At 48.1% G+C, this 15,128-nt stretch overlaps 6 protein-coding genes across 6 annotated transcripts; 3 read left to right on the forward strand and 3 right to left on the reverse strand.

The window, feature by feature from the left end:
* Positions 1-1,952, reverse strand: FTJAE_6932 (succinate-semialdehyde dehydrogenase (NADP+); the record flags this gene model as incomplete). The annotated part of the gene is made up of 3 exons (XM_037353596.1): positions 1-260; positions 427-531; positions 580-1,952. Coding segments are annotated over 3 exons (1,738 nt in total), but the record flags the coding sequence as incomplete, so codon positions are not given.
* Positions 1,953-2,605: 653 nt separating this feature from the next.
* FTJAE_6933 (uncharacterized protein) lies at positions 2,606-3,277 on the forward strand (the record flags this gene model as incomplete). Its single annotated transcript, XM_037353597.1, has 1 exon — positions 2,606-3,277. The coding sequence occupies one exon, from the start codon at positions 2,606-2,608 to the stop codon at positions 3,275-3,277; it is 672 nt and encodes a 223-aa protein (XP_037205880.1).
* A 139-nt stretch (positions 3,278-3,416) lies between these two features.
* On the reverse strand, positions 3,417-4,852 carry FTJAE_6934 (monoamine oxidase; the record flags this gene model as incomplete). Its single annotated transcript, XM_037353598.1, has 2 exons — positions 3,417-4,469; positions 4,529-4,852. 2 exons carry the CDS (start codon positions 4,850-4,852, stop codon positions 3,417-3,419), a joined length of 1,377 nt encoding a protein of 458 aa, XP_037205881.1.
* Positions 4,853-6,547: 1,695 nt separating this feature from the next.
* On the forward strand, positions 6,548-9,215 carry FTJAE_6935 (C6 transcription factor; the record flags this gene model as incomplete). The annotated part of the gene is made up of 7 exons (XM_037353599.1): positions 6,548-6,600; positions 6,851-7,338; positions 7,386-7,921; positions 7,968-8,241; positions 8,302-8,462; positions 8,508-8,691; positions 8,737-9,215. 7 exons carry the CDS (start codon positions 6,548-6,550, stop codon positions 9,213-9,215), a joined length of 2,175 nt encoding a protein of 724 aa, XP_037205882.1.
* Positions 9,216-9,321: 106 nt separating this feature from the next.
* Positions 9,322-10,339, reverse strand: FTJAE_6936 (s-adenosyl-L-methionine-dependent methyltransferase; the record flags this gene model as incomplete). Its single annotated transcript, XM_037353600.1, has 3 exons — positions 9,322-9,782; positions 9,839-9,926; positions 9,977-10,339. 3 exons carry the CDS (start codon positions 10,337-10,339, stop codon positions 9,322-9,324), a joined length of 912 nt encoding a protein of 303 aa, XP_037205883.1.
* Positions 10,340-11,364: 1,025 nt separating this feature from the next.
* FTJAE_6937 (uncharacterized protein) lies at positions 11,365-14,636 on the forward strand (the record flags this gene model as incomplete). Its single annotated transcript, XM_037353601.1, has 3 exons — positions 11,365-11,792; positions 11,852-12,756; positions 12,805-14,636. The coding sequence occupies 3 exons, from the start codon at positions 11,365-11,367 to the stop codon at positions 14,634-14,636; spliced, it is 3,165 nt and encodes a 1,054-aa protein (XP_037205884.1).
* Between the last annotated feature and the right edge of the window lie 492 nt (positions 14,637-15,128).

Consider the following 15,128-nt stretch of genomic DNA (forward strand, 5'->3'; position numbering starts at 1 on the left):
GTTGAGGGAGCTGGTCGATGGTAAGGGCGCGATTTCGGCCGGGTGGGATGTCGATGGGGGTAGAGGGCTTTAGAGGGGACGACTTCATCTTGTCGGAAGCCATGTCTGATGTTGGGGTGATGCTGTTTTTTCTCTTCTTGTGTCGATGGTGAGGGTGGTTGATGGAAAGGTTGACGGAAAGATGTTTGGGAGAGAGATGATCCGATTTGGTAGATGTGAGAATTGATATGCTGTCAGTCGTTGCCACTGTCGTTTGGGGCCTATTCACACGATCGCAACAATAGCCTCAATGACTCCATTCACTGCAAAGGTATGACGTGGAATGCAGTGGAAGCAACCTTGATGGGTCACAGAATTGTTGTTGCAATGTCGTTTGCTTGAGCATGTTTGTTCAAGATGCTCCTTCTTCACAGCCTTGGGTTGTACACGGTATTGATACCGCCAGTGACAATTGTCTTGAGAACCATGTAATCATCAACACCATATTTGCTGCCCTCACGCCCCATACCGGAGTGTTTGACACCACCAAATCTACAAAGAGTCAGTCACTGATCCTCTTCAACAAGTGTTTGCACTTACGGAGCAGCCCAATCTGAGATGACACCAGTGTTGATGGCCACCATACCAAACTCCAATTTCTCCTGCACACGGTGCGATCTCGCCAGGCCATTTGTCATGATGTAAGAAGCCAATCCGACATCGGACTTATTGGCCCTTGCGATAACCTCGTCTTCTGTCTTGAACTTGGTCAACGCCGCAAGAGGCCCGAACGTCTCTTCATAAGTCACGGCCATCGTGTCGTCAACATCGCCGAGGACTGTCGGCTGGAAGAAGTTATTTCCGAGATCTTGTAATCGCTGGCCGCCGAAAAGAAGAGTCGCTTTCTTATTGAGTGCGTCTTTGACATGCTCTTCGACCTTGTCCACGCTCGTCGTCATCGGACCATGTGTCACTGAAGGGTCAGCACCGTTACCGACTTTGAACTTGGCGACTTCCTCAATCAGGCGCTTGGAGAATTCCTCGTAGATGCCTTCCTGCACGTATATCCTGTTGGCGCAAACGCAGGTTTGACCGGTGACCTTGAACTTGGCAATGATGGCGCTGGATACCGCGGTCTCGAGATCGGCGTCGTCAAATACAATAAACGGTGCATTACCTCCGAGCTCTAGAGATAGCTTCTTGAGAGTGTCGGCTGACTGCTTCATCAGGATCTTGCCCACCCGGGTTGAGCCCGTGAAGGAGACCTTCTTGACGACGTCAGACTCGCACAGCGCAAGACCGAGTTTCGGAGTGTTGTCCAGAGCAGTGACGATATTGAGAACGCCCTTTGGTAAACCAGCGCGCTCAGCAAGAACACCAAGAACATTGCCCGAGAAAGGCGTCACGCCATCCGTCTTGAGGACAACCGTACACCCAGCCGCAAGCGCAGCAGCGACCTTTCTCGCAGCCATCGCCAAAGGGAAATTCCAAGGCGTGATCAGACCGCAAACGCCCACAGGCTGCTTAATTACCTGGATCCTCGAATTTGGTTGCGAATGCGGGACAACGTCGCCATACAGCCTCGGCGCCTCTTCCGCGAACCACTCAAAGAACCCCGCCGAGAACATCACCTCACCTTCAGCATCAGCTTTCGCCTTTCCATTCTCTGCAGTGATGATCTTTGCGATGTCGGCTTTATGCCCTGTGAGTAGCTCTGCAATTTTGCGAATTATCTTTGCGCGCTGGCGGCCTGATTGAGCTCGCCACAGGGGAAAGGCCTCTGAAGCCGCGGAGATGGCGCTGTCGATGTCGTCGACGGTGCATTCTGGTGCTGAGCCGATGATGGTGTTTGTCGCGGGGTTGTAAACTGGGAAGGTTTGAGAGGAGGTGAAGGTAGGCCATTTGCCGTTGATGAAAGGGCGCCTTTCGACGAGGAGAGAGGGATCCTTGAGGGTTGAGGCGAGCGATGACATCGTGGGCGGCAGTTGGAGTTTACACTGGGAATTGTTCTAAAACGATCGCGAATGACACGTCGGTGCTGGGATCTCCCGTACCTGGCTTGAGATGGAGATGCAAAGGTGTCAGGTTTCGTGAGGAGTTGGAGATTTGTTGTTTTATGGGAAGTTGTTGATGCGGGGAAGACCCCGAGGACCACAGATGATACGCTGAACAAAAAGGGAAGGAGTGGAAGCCTCACCAATTCCGTCAAAGTTCTTGCCGACACTTTCCTTCGCGATGCGGCCGCCCAAGAATTGGCGCCTTCGAGAATCTCGGCTTTAGAAGCCGATGCTGAGTTGAGCGCAAACCTCAACCCGAGATGGAGATGGAGATGGAGATTTGAGTCAAACACTCTCTATACTTCAGTCGAGGAGGACATAAAGGGTAAGCATCTTTATTGTTCTCATCTTCAGTCATTAAAGTCGTAGGCATGTTTTTTAACAATTTAGGATAACTTGGGGGGAGTCATGCTGAGTTTAGAGTACCTTCTTCTCATAGCTGACTTCTTGTCCAAGGGCAGGATCGCTCAACACCAAGCAAACCTTGGGATCTTCTCAAGCCTTCAAACGCAGAACTTGCATCATCACATTCAGCACACCACATTACTTTCGATTTTATCTCTTTCAACATGGAGCCTGAAAGTCGCACAAATAGAGCCATTCCTATTCCCCAGGTCACTATGCCAACTAATGCTCGCGAGGTTAAGGGCCCAGGCTGGGATCGCCGCACACCATGCGAACGAAAGTTTATATATATCTGTGAGTTCTTTCCTCTGCGATCTTCGATCCAGCCACTGACGGCATCTGCCTTAGTTTCGAATCACATCCTCCCCTTGATGAAAGGCTCCGATGAACACGAGTGGGATTTTTATGCTATTCACTCCGCGATAACCGACGACCTCGTCATGACCGCCATAGCGTTACTTTACTCGAGACACATGAACTTGTCGAGCGTCGGGAGATTCGCCCAACTATACCAAGACCACTTTGCAAAACTCCTGTCTGTGAGAGAACACACGCGTCTCTTCAGGAACGATGGAAACTACCAGACCGTTGTCGCTCTGCTTGTTGTGCTTCTTTCTCAGGCTGGCGCTCCTGGAGTTATGTTTCTAGAGACTGAAGCCAAGCTGCTTGAGATTCTGGAGCGTCTTTACCGGAAGGGTTTTACTTCAATCCAAGACCGTAATTACCATACAGCCATCGAGAAATGGATTTTGGCAGAGATCGAGCTCATGAAGAAAACAAGGGAGACACTTCTCGTAGGAGGTTGGCCGAGAGCGGTAAAACGGGAGCATAGTTAGGGGGTACGTACAGCAGTGAGAAGCATAGTACACTGATAGAGTTGAAGGGGCTTGATCATTAGGAACAAATCCAACAATCCCGCATTGAAAACATACTCATATGGTCGGACCGTAACCGCAATCAGCCAAAGCTTACAAGCTAGAGCTTTGCCTGCAAAGATTGATCCTCCAGCGCCTTAATAACCTCCTTCGCTCCAGCACGCCCCGACGTCAACGCACCCTCAAGATATCCCTTCCAGTGCGTCGCATATTCCGTCCCCACAAAGTGAATATTCCCCACCGGTTTTCCATAAACATCCCTATACTTGACAAGATGACCGATCTTGGTAACAGGGGCGAGAGCACCACGGCTAAACTCCTCATTCTGCCAGATCTGTTCCACAAACTCAACCGGGTTATAAGCCTCTGATGAACCGAAAGCATGCGCGAGCTGATCAAGAATCATCTTTCTACGAGTCTCAGGAGATCTCTCACTCCATTCTTGACCGGGTTTACCGTTGACGAAACATGTGAACCCGAAGATCCCTTCATCGTCGAAAGAGGTATCCCGTACAACGCAGGCTGGGCCGCGAAAGTCCATGAAAAAGCCATTGAAGCCGCCATTGCGCCACCAAGGCTTGTTGTAAAACACGATAGCCTTATTATAATGACCTAGTTTGGTGTTGTTGTAGACATCTTGTGCACGTTGAGGTAAAGGGGGTGAGAAGGTGAGTTCCTTGAGCATAGCTGAAGGCATCGAGATGATGAGTTTCTTGGCCTTGATGACTTTTCCAGTTGTAGTTCTTACGATGGCACTGGATTTGGTTTGCTCGATTGAGGAGACGGGGCTTGAGAGATGGATATGCTCATGGCCGATGAGATCAGCGATTCCTTTGGCGATGGATTGTGTACCGGATTTGATGCGCATGTAATTACCGCCTGTACGGTCATCTGCTCGTATAGCTAGAAGACCGTGGTTGGTACGGCAGTATTCGATGAACCACGCTGCTGATTCTTCAGTTGATTCAAGACCGTGCATTACCCTCACCCATAGGTTCACCATCTCCAGGGTTTTGGGACCGCCGCCGAGATTTCGAACATATTGATACAAACTGATTTGATCATCTTCATTTCGGAAACCATTCGGCTTCAGAGATTCGGCTTGGATGTGATCCCTCACCATCTCAAGATTGTTCTTCTCCTCGGGAGTAAACTATCCCAATCAGCACTCATTCCCCAAAATTCCAATACATATCATGCTTTACAACTTACATCCGGTGTAATTCCAAAAGGAAACTCGATCCTGTCCCCATCTGCACTAACCATCACAGCTTTATGGCCAAGTCTTTGCTTTACGATTTGATCCTCGAGTCCGAATTGTTGGATATATGACCATACAAGAGGTTGTAGTTCATCGTTCACCCAGGCTGCACCGAGATCTGCTTTTCCATTTCTGTTCTTGAGGGGAACGGTCCAGGATTTACCCCCAACGCGGTCGCGAGCTTCGAGGATTGCGATGGATAGACCGGCTTTTTGGGCTGTAACTGCGGCTTGAAGACCGGAGAAGCCTGCGCCGATTATGATGAGGTCTAGCATAGTTATAGCTGCTTATTTTCTGATATTGGAGACAGAGAGAGAATGCTCGTATGATGGCTTTGTAAGACGCTGAATTCCTCTTCCGATGGCTCCGGGCTGTTATGAGGTCGAAAGGTAATGGTTCGCAAGTCCCGTCTTACTTCAATTACAGATTCTTTCTGGTCATTGGTAACTTGCATTCCAAAGCTTGGAGTATCACAACAAAGTGCTGAACCACATGATCCTATGTTCGGATGCCCAACCCGAGACTGAAGACCATTGTACCCCGCCGTGGAGATCAAGCCGCTTAGTCTAACCCCCGTATTTTCTTCAGCGTTCCGTACCGGCTGAAACTTCTTCATCTGGTTACGTTAGCGATAGCTTCTGGAAGAGTTCGTGCACGGTTGGGGTATCTGCGGGTCTGGGTTTGCGGAGAAGGGGCCGGACTATGTTGGTTGACCATCCGATCTTGAGTCATTAATAATCCCCTCAAAGATCACTATCAAAAGACCATATGTTACTTAAATGGTATTACCGGCAGAAGAGACGGCTGTTTATCTAGACAAACTTGAGTTGAAGATATCAGCCCGGAATGAACAAAGAATGCACTACGGAACAAGAGCCGTAGACCTCAAAATTATCCTGACCTTAGGGAGCAAGAAAACACAAGACCTAAGTTTAAGGTAATAAAATAAACTCTATAAAAGGTATCCTAAACTCATCCTAAATTTATACTAAGTTACCTAAATCTTTTTATCAGTTAGGCTTAAGGTCCCGAGTTTTATTTCCTCCCCTAGCCTGAGTCTGGTATCAGCATCACACCAGGGCCTGAAAGCTTAAGCCAATGATGATTGGTTTTAAACATCTTACCACTCCAATACTTCCTCCTACAACCGTTATCATACATACTCCAATCCATATCAAACAATTGACCCGAACACCAATATCTCAAACCTACCGTTATCAACACCAAACCCACTAGCACCGCTAAACATTTCCAAAAGAGTAATTATCTCACCCCCTCACCAATCGGAAGGCCCTAGATCCCGATCCCTGCAATCTCCCCTCGAATATCTCACACACAAATCATGATAAGTGAGTGAGATCGTCATGTATGACGCCGACCTCGCTTTAATGTGCGATATGAAGAATTATTTCCTCATTGGGAGCTTTGATCCCGTGGCCAGACGCCCTTTGTTCCAGTGGCCAATGGGATATAGTGCATATTGTGGGGATCGATAGTGTGTTGTTCAATGACGTTGCGAGGGGAGAAGGTTGGCTTATCTGCCACGGCATTCCAGTGAGCGAGGGCCGGTCACGTTTGGGATGGGGGATACTTGGGTGTCTAACTGCTGCATATATTGATGGTCAAGGAAACAGCCTATCCTTTCACAGAGCGTCAGAAAGAGAATTCAGGTCAGAAATAGGTGTAGTCAATGTTGCAATAACCCTTCTAGAATGTCTCAAATAGTAATATCAGCGCAATATCTCATCATGCATCATACCAAGTCCGGTAGTCAATCGAGTGTCGCCCCCGGTAACGGCCACGTCTTAACCCAATCACTTGATCGGCATTTGTGCGGGGGTGCTAGGGTCAGTGGCACTTCACACCCAAACCAAACTGCAGGGGAACCCAAGACACTGCAGCCAAAGGGGAAAAAAAAACTGTTTTCCTTCTGGAGCTTCCAAAGATTCCTTCGACGCAATCGTAAGATAATGGCATCAGGCGCGCAGAAGGAACCTCGCAAGACAAGAAGAACAGCTAATGCGTATGTTATACCGCTTTAAGCTTTGCCCCTCTTCGTTTGGGTGGCTGAGACTGTTTCTGGGCTGACGGCGTCATAGCTGTGTCGCGTGTAGACAGAGTAAGATCAAATGCTCTGGCGATGATCCGTGTCAGAATTGTCAGCGACGTTCTGTGCAGTGTCGCTTCACAGAGGGAGGTGCAAAGGTGATGGTATCAGAAAAGTTCGTCACCAGATATCCTTATCTCACTCAACCTTCACTGACGATTCCAAGATATCTCCAAGATCTTCAAAAGCGAGTAGAGCAGCAACAGCGCTCACCGTCAAATAACATCTTCGACAATGCAGGACAAATAGACACAGCATTTACATGCCGCTCACCTCCCACGGCCTCAGCACCACCTCCATACCGCTCATCAATGGACGCAACATCCGTCCACTCTCATAATTCTCACCCCTCATATTGTTCGCCACCAATATCATCATCTCAAGTTGGAGGAGATAACTACTCTCCTGGATTGAAGCGCACTAACGATGCTGCTTTTGGAAACGATGTCAATGGTGAGTGCGGGGTTGATATCCGTCTTGCTTCTCCTTCGCTCACGGTAGGCTCCCAACAACAATCTGACCCGTCCGTTCAAGATGCAGCTACTTCGTCCTACTCGCAACAAACCGGCGAGTCGCCGTTGACTATCTGGCCGAGCGCGTTTACAATACCCTCCAAGATTATCAAGAACACTCGCAAGAATAGGCGCACGTGGAGTGAGTGCAAGAACTGGTTCATGAGAAACATTCTGACGCCTTGATAGTATGGCTTGCGCCGTGGTCGACGTGGTCTTTCACTCTACGACTCATGCTCATGCTCGGCGATAAGCTCCAACCAGGCGGTCTCAACATACCACCGCAACTAATCGAAGAAGACGTCTACAAGCTGTCCTGGCAACAACTAGACAGAGCCGACGTATCAGGCCTACCCTCCCTCGATTACGCAATCTATCTCTTCCACACCTTCAAATTCCACCTAGGCCAGACCTACCGCCTCTTCGACGAGGTAGAATTCGTGAATCAGATCCGTGATTTCTATTCTGACGCGCAGAGCAAGGCAGAGGAGAACCGCCTCTGGTATGTCAAGTTTCTCTTGATTCTAGCCTTTGGAACAGCATTCCTATCATCCCAGCCTCTCCCATCCAAGGAACCCCCCGGTGCAAAGTTCTTTGTGCGTGCGATGGGTCTAATGCCGGATCATACGGCGCTCTGGAAGGATAGCTTATTTGCGATAGAGGTTTTGGCCATGGTTGGCTTGTATTTGTATTCGATTGATGAGAGGGAGTCTGCTCACGTATATGTAGGTTTTCTGAGGAAGTCTGCGTTTCATTACTGACAAATTACAGCTTGGTCAGGCTATTCGAATAGCTCAGTTGGAGGGTCTGCATACGCAGTTACCTGACAATGAGCTCGGTAGTGAGACAGTGACATCTTGTCGTGATTTATGGTGGACGTTGTACATCATGGATCGGCATTTTTCGTCTTCTTTGGGACTTCCTATGTCTGTGCAAGATAGTGACATTTCTACACCAGTCAACCCACCAAATGTTGGGTCACAAGATGATAGCGCTCGCAGTCTTCAAGTGAATCTGTCTCATCTTCTGTCCGTGATATTAACCAGTAAGTTTTAGTCCCCGCATTTTGCACCGTTTTCTAACTTTTTAGCACTCTATAAACCAGAGAAAACACCACTTGATCAGTTCCTCGAGCAAACCAAGGCAATTCTTCACACACTTGCTCATCACGCCCAAGAAATCGAGAGGATTATCTCCTTGAAATTCAAAAACTCAGTGGATACCATGCCTCGAGGAACAAAGTACATAACACTTCTCTACCATCAAGTAAGCCATCCACTATTTTCTTGTAGTCGGTTCTAACAGTCCCAGTGCGTCATCGTCGCCACAAGACCTCTCTTACTATCGGTTCTAAAAGAGCGCCTTGACATTCTTGGCCAACCAGGAGATGAGAACTCAGAGGCATTCCTCGGTCAAACAGCAGCCGTGATCTCAACCGGTATAAAATCGGCTGTCAAAACACTTCAAATCCTCACCAGCGAGTATAGTCTTCTGGGTATGTACCCCTTATCCATCTTCTGTCTCTACTGACACCTCACAGAGGTGTTTCTCCCTTACGACCTCGAGTTCACCTTCGGAGCCGCCCTCCATCTAATCATGGCAACCGCCCTCTTCCCCGGTGTAGCAGACGACCAAGGCTGCCGGCTCCTAATCCACCAACTCCTCGACAACATGATCGCCCGCGGCAACCACCTAGCATCCGTTCGAAAGCAAGAGCTCGTGTATCTCGAAGCTCAATGCCAAGAGCTCGTGGCCCAAGTCCAGCAACAAGGACTTCAGACGTTATCCCTCGCAGTAACAGACGAAGATCTAGCGAGAAAGGCTGACGAGGAGCAACAACGACTTCTGGCGCAGGAGACGCTGGGGATGGAGGTTCCGATGAATTGCGTACAGAATCCTATGACGAGTGATATGGAGTTTCTTGATAATATTGGGATTTCTTCGGAGGAGTTTTTGTCGATTGTGCATCAGATAGGGGATCCGGATATCATGCCTGAGAATATGCTGACTTTGGAGTAACGGGAAAATTAGATAGATTTTCTTAACAGGATTCCTAAATTATTAAGTACTTAGTATTAAGCTCAAGCTGAATCATGTATTCATTATACACTATGTGGCATATAAACTACTGCGGCGTCCGAGCCGTAACAAGTATAGCTGTTGATTTGAGGTCCCAGCCTTTCCCACCATGCTTAATCTGGAGATGCTCGACCAGGATCTTATTGAAATCATCTTCATACTGCTCCTTCTGCTCCACAGTCCAATACGTGTTGATTATCCACTTAATCATCATTCCAAACGAAGCTAAAAAGCCTTCGGCATTGGCAACGGGATGGATGGAACCAACAGTTTCGATCTTGACATCAACGAAGCCGTGACGGGCCAGCTCCGTTTCAATGCTTTCAGGCTCTACCCATTCCGGCTTACCGTGAAGGGCCACCGGCATTGGGTCCGGAAACGACGTCTGGAAGGGGAGAGATTCGAGTGCTGATCGGAGATCTGGTACCCATCCGCCATCATGACCGTTGTTGGCATGCGGCACACTGAATGCCACGAGGCCGCCAGGTCGAAGAATGCGAATCGTATCTTGTTTAGCAATGTCAGATGACAGAGAGGCTATTGAGTTGAAGATGAAGACTTACCGCGCAGGACTACTGCTGGGTCAGGGATGATATGCATGGCGAAATTCATGGTTACATGACTGAACGAGTGCTTGGGAAGACCTGAGTCCTAGTTTTATCAGTATTCGAAAAGCTGTAGCACATCGTCAAGGACCTTACTTGAGCATCCAGCACGCCAGCCTCGACGTTGATCCATTGGTCTCTCCGCGCGCGCTGCAGGAGAATATCAACAAACCGCGCATTAATGTCGGCACAGAAAATCCTGCTCTGTGACAGGACCGAAGGCTGAATCACTTCTTGAAGACAGGATGCGATCAGACCTGTGCCACACCCATGGTCAAGAAGACTGAAGCTTGCAGTGGTGGAACCTTCTAGTCCTGCTCGCGCGATCAGCATGCGTGCCGGTTTTCCCATCATCTCATCCGCCTGGCGGATCATGTGCTCCACCTCGGGATCTTCCAGAGACTGGGATCCTTCTTCGTAACGCTTCTGAAGCTCGTCTTGGGCTTTTGCGTGGGCCATGTTGTCTTGCTCTCGCTGAAGCTGATGATGGAAGATCTAGTCAAGTCAAAGTAGGCAGAATTACGTCACGATATGAGTTACTGGAGAATCTCTCACGGAAGATTTGGGGCAAATTTCCCCAGGCAGGGAGGGTTTGGCGGTTTCTTAGTTATTATATGGCTTTTCGGACTCTTTTCTCTCTTTACTCGGACACTTTATGACACTTTTCGGGGACAAACATTCACCGAATCGGTGGTTGAGCAAGTTTTTAGTGGTCCAGGTAAGCGGAATATTGAACGGCGTTGCAACTAATATAGGTGATTGCAACATTAAGGCGCTCTCTTACATGAATTTTGTCTTCGTATGTAATATGCTCAAAGCTGCTCGCACTGAAATTCTAGTATAATATTTCGGGTTTATTTCTATCTAGGGCTATGGACTGATAATTCTACCCCGAAATTAATGACCAAAGGCCTATTCGGATCAGTTGAGGACATATCGTGAGTAAGATAATTGTCTAGTCACCAAGCGAGAAGTTTAAATTACATAGCGTTCTCTATTCCCCCGACATCCACTCAGATACCTACACTGCACAACCTGGTTGCCAGCTTTTGGTCAGATCATGTTGCAAGTGTTAGACGCTGGAGTCAGCCGCATATAAGATTCGATGCCGAGAAAGGAATAGAGTGTTTGTGTATAATATTTGATGAAATTGCAATCATTCTATAAAAGAGATAGTGCGTTTCTCGCTTGATGAGAAGCCCAGTCAGGATTTTCCCCGGAATAAAACCATGTCCAACAGCCACAGCTAACGCATCCTGCAGGTGAAACTGGGCTTGAAACGACACGCGTGATTGGACAACAACATAGCACAGCATCACAAATGCAGTCAGATTTTGACGCAGTGGTCTTCTGCCTAGGGGAGGAGTGCCGCCCAATGTCTGCCCAATTCTTCCAGCTTCGACTCTCCCTCCCTCAACACCGGACTTACCCATCGGCCTCAGAGGTCAAGAAAATATCTCACCCCGACAACGTAGAAGGTCGGGATGGCAACCGGATTAGAGGCCTTGGGCGCTGCCAGCGCTATTATCCAGTTGATCTCGTTTGCTGGGAGCTTAGTCTCCCTCAGTTTCAGGATTTACGATGGAAAACTTACCTCTGAGCACGAGCTTGAGGAGTACTCGATCAAGATGATGGAGGCGGCCCGTCGCGTTCAGTCTCGAGGCACCCAAATGTTCCAGGGAAACCAGGTCGGCGACAAACTATCCAAGGTATCACAGGATTGCATAGATGCAGCTACAGATCTGAGGAAAGAAGCTCAGAAGCTTACCAAGCGGTACCAAAAGGGCAAAGTGTTCAAGTCCTTCTATTCTGCTTTTGGGGCGCAAAGACATAGATCCAAACTTAATCAGTTGAATGAATACTTCAAGAAATGCAAGGAATTGATGGAGACTGAACTTCTGTTGAAGATATGGTGAGTATTCAATTCAGGGTTCATCTCATCAACGCCTGCTAACAGCTTGATATGAAAAGCGACCAGGACACCGCGATAGCTCGAAAACAGAGCCAAGGGTTCCAAAGCCTAGAGATTGACGTCCAAAACCTCATTCTGAAGATTGCGGAAGGATTTACCAGGGTAGAGCAACTCGTTTCTATCGAGGCCCAAACTACACGGGATGCCATCAACACCCACGTCACCTCCGAGTTCAAGTCTTTGGGCACCAAGAACATTTCAGACAGCCAGCGCCAACGGCTCTTGAAAAGCCTCAAGTCCGAAGAAATCAGAGAGAGATATAATAATGTGCTGCCATCATCAGACGCTTGTTTCGAAAGGGTTTTCGCATCGTATGAGCGTGTCTGTCGCCGAGACCCAAAATACAAGTCATGGGACGAGTATGAACAGAAATATGATGACGGAAGCGATGCTGAATTGGAAAAGGCAAGATTTGAAGAGGAGGTCGATGAGATTGATCATATATGGGAACACTTCAGTGCCTGGCTGCAGTCAGGTGATAAACTATTCTGGATTCGAGGCAAGCCAGGATCAGGGAAAAGCACTTTGGTCAAATTCGTTATCGACAACGACAACACGAAGCGTTTGCTTGGCTCCTGGAAACCAAACACTAGACTTCTATCGCATTTCTTCTGGAAGATCGGAAGTGAACCTCAAAACAGCATTCGAGGCCTTTTGTGTTCTTTGCTTTACAATCTCCTATCAGAAGATGCCGATGCCGTCGACGAAGTACTGGAGAGATTTAAGTTCTCCCAAGAAAAGGACTTCTATAAGGAATGGTCGCCTAAAGAAGCCCAGAAAGTTCTCTTGTATCTTTTGGATGCTGGCGCTCAGTCAACATGCATTTTCATCGATGGCCTTGACGAAATATCGAACAATGATGGTTACCGGGCACTACTCAGTGTCATCCAAAGACTCGCGTTATGTCAGCGAGTGAAAGTATGTGTGTCAAGTCGACCTGAAACAGAAATAGTCAAAGGGCTCGAAAGTATTGGAGCGCAGAATCTACGTCTAGAAGATCTCACCAAACCTGAGATGGTAGTCTACCTACGCAAGCAATTCGAGACATTGCCAAAGGAGAAGTCCGCCGGCTTACCGCTGGAAGTGTTCACGGATACCCTTTTGGATAAAGCGCAAGGGGTGTTCCTCTGGCTTGCCCTTGCTATAAAAAGCGTTACCGATGGAATATTGAAGGATGATGATCAAGCTTTGATTTTTGAAAGGCTAAGTGAACTCCCTGATGAGCTTGAGTCTCTTTATCAGACCATGTGGGAGAGACTAAACGGAAATGATCGAGTATACCGCGAGACTGCCGCAAGGTACTTCCGTTTTGTCATTGCTGACGGATGGGTTACAAGCCTGGAGGCACAGGATGGAAACTTTTGCTACATGAAAGAGCCTAACCTGGTTCAACTATCACTCGCAATAAAGGTTGAGGACCGTTTCATCTTCCCACCCAACTCTAATGAGAAGACACTGCCGGAGTTGAGTACCCTGTGCAAGGCGACAGAATGCGACATTCGAACCCGATGCGCTGGTATGCTACAAGTTGGTCGACAATGTGGTTTTGCCGACAATGGAGAGGGTCTTCCGGAAGTGATCCGTTCACTCACACGACCAGTCCAGTTCATTCACCGCACAGCTCATGACTTTCTGATTGATACAGAAGCTGGTCAAACAATCCTTACTTACAAGTCAAAAGAAACAACCTTGGTTGATACAGAACTCAAACTGCTTCAATGTCGACTCAATCTGGCGAACACCTACTACCGTGAGCTTGGGGTCGTGTCTAATGGTAATGAAGATTTTGTTAGCTGTAATAAGCTGAACGACAAGGGAGCGAATAAAGATATCATGTTGGAGATACTTGGAACAATGAGAGGCCTCTATGAAACTGGTGCTCTGGATATTGATCTATGGTTCGAGGAGCCTCTTCGGTCCTGGCCGTGTGTCGCGGCATATGGTCTTACTGCTTTCGACGATTTTGTCACTTCTTCTTTTTTGCAGACTCCCTCACCGGACCTTGCTACCAACAGCATTTATGAGTTGGCACTCGCAAGTCTACCACCGTCAAGACCCGAACTAGCAGTCAGGATAATTCAAAGAATGATTGAACTTGGTGGAGAGGCGCATGTCGCCAAAAAGCTCGATACGTCATTCCAGTGGCTGGGACACGGAATATCTATTTCCAAACACACCACGGCATTCGAGTCACTTCTCTATGGCGCATTGAGCCAGTTCCTGCCGACGGAAAATCCTTGTGGCAGGACAAGGTCGTTTCTTGACGTGATCGAAGTCCTGGTGCAGACCTGTCCGGACTTGCATAGAAGAGTCATATTATTCCTCGCAGGTGACGGTAGATGGCTGTTTTATAGAGCTTCCGAAGTGGAGGTCTGGGTCACGTTAGAGGTCGATCTACAGTTTTTGATAGACCGGCTACTGACTGTGGCCGCCTTGCGGAACATCTCAACCGAGTTTAGCAGGATCCGCGAGCTTGCAGCTTCTTTTACCAAGCCTCATGCACACGTACGACATATTGCGCGTCGTCGAGGAGAACCTCCCCGGGTTCTTTGTCATCGAATTCTCGACCAGGAGCCATTTAGAGACCTCATTGACAGCTTCGGACTCGGAGTCCCACGCGATCGCGCCCTTAGAAGCTTTCTGGACTCTACGGATTACCCTACCCTTACAGATTACAATTTTCCACAGAGCAGTGTAGAGGAGGTGTCTATCGAGGAAGAGATAGATATGCTGGTACAGGAGGGTGTAGGGCTATATAAAGAGGAAGATGCAATTATCAGTTAATTTAATTCATACTCATTAATGTCATTCTGATCCTGATAATCCAGCGCTTGAAAGTTTATAGGGCAGAGATACTTAGCTATTTACAGCGCGCCACACAACACAGCCACCAGTTCTGCCACAGCATCAAAACTCAAAACACGAAGATCAGAACATCGCGATATCGACAAAAAGAGATAAAAGACTCGAGAAGAGCAAAAGAAGAGGTTGTACTGCGTAATCAGGGAATCGAACCCTGGGCTCCCCGACGCTGCTCGGATGGCAACGGAGAATTTTACCACTAAACCAATTACGCTTATCTTGATGAATTCCTGGCGTCGTAATTAGGAACATGAAGCAATGCTGACCTGAAATTGTCAAACTGCGAGGGAGGTACTATCTCAGTTCACGGATGGCTGCGTCAATTCTTGTATAAGACTGACTGGCAAACAGCCTCATGTTCCCAATTGTTGATATAAGGCATTTACAGATCCGGTTGAGGGATAGTGTGTAACG

This window comes from Fusarium tjaetaba (genome assembly GCF_013396195.1).
Source record: "Fusarium tjaetaba strain NRRL 66243 chromosome Unknown NRRL66243_c0000138, whole genome shotgun sequence".
Lineage (NCBI taxonomy): Eukaryota > Fungi > Ascomycota > Sordariomycetes > Hypocreales > Nectriaceae > Fusarium > Fusarium tjaetaba.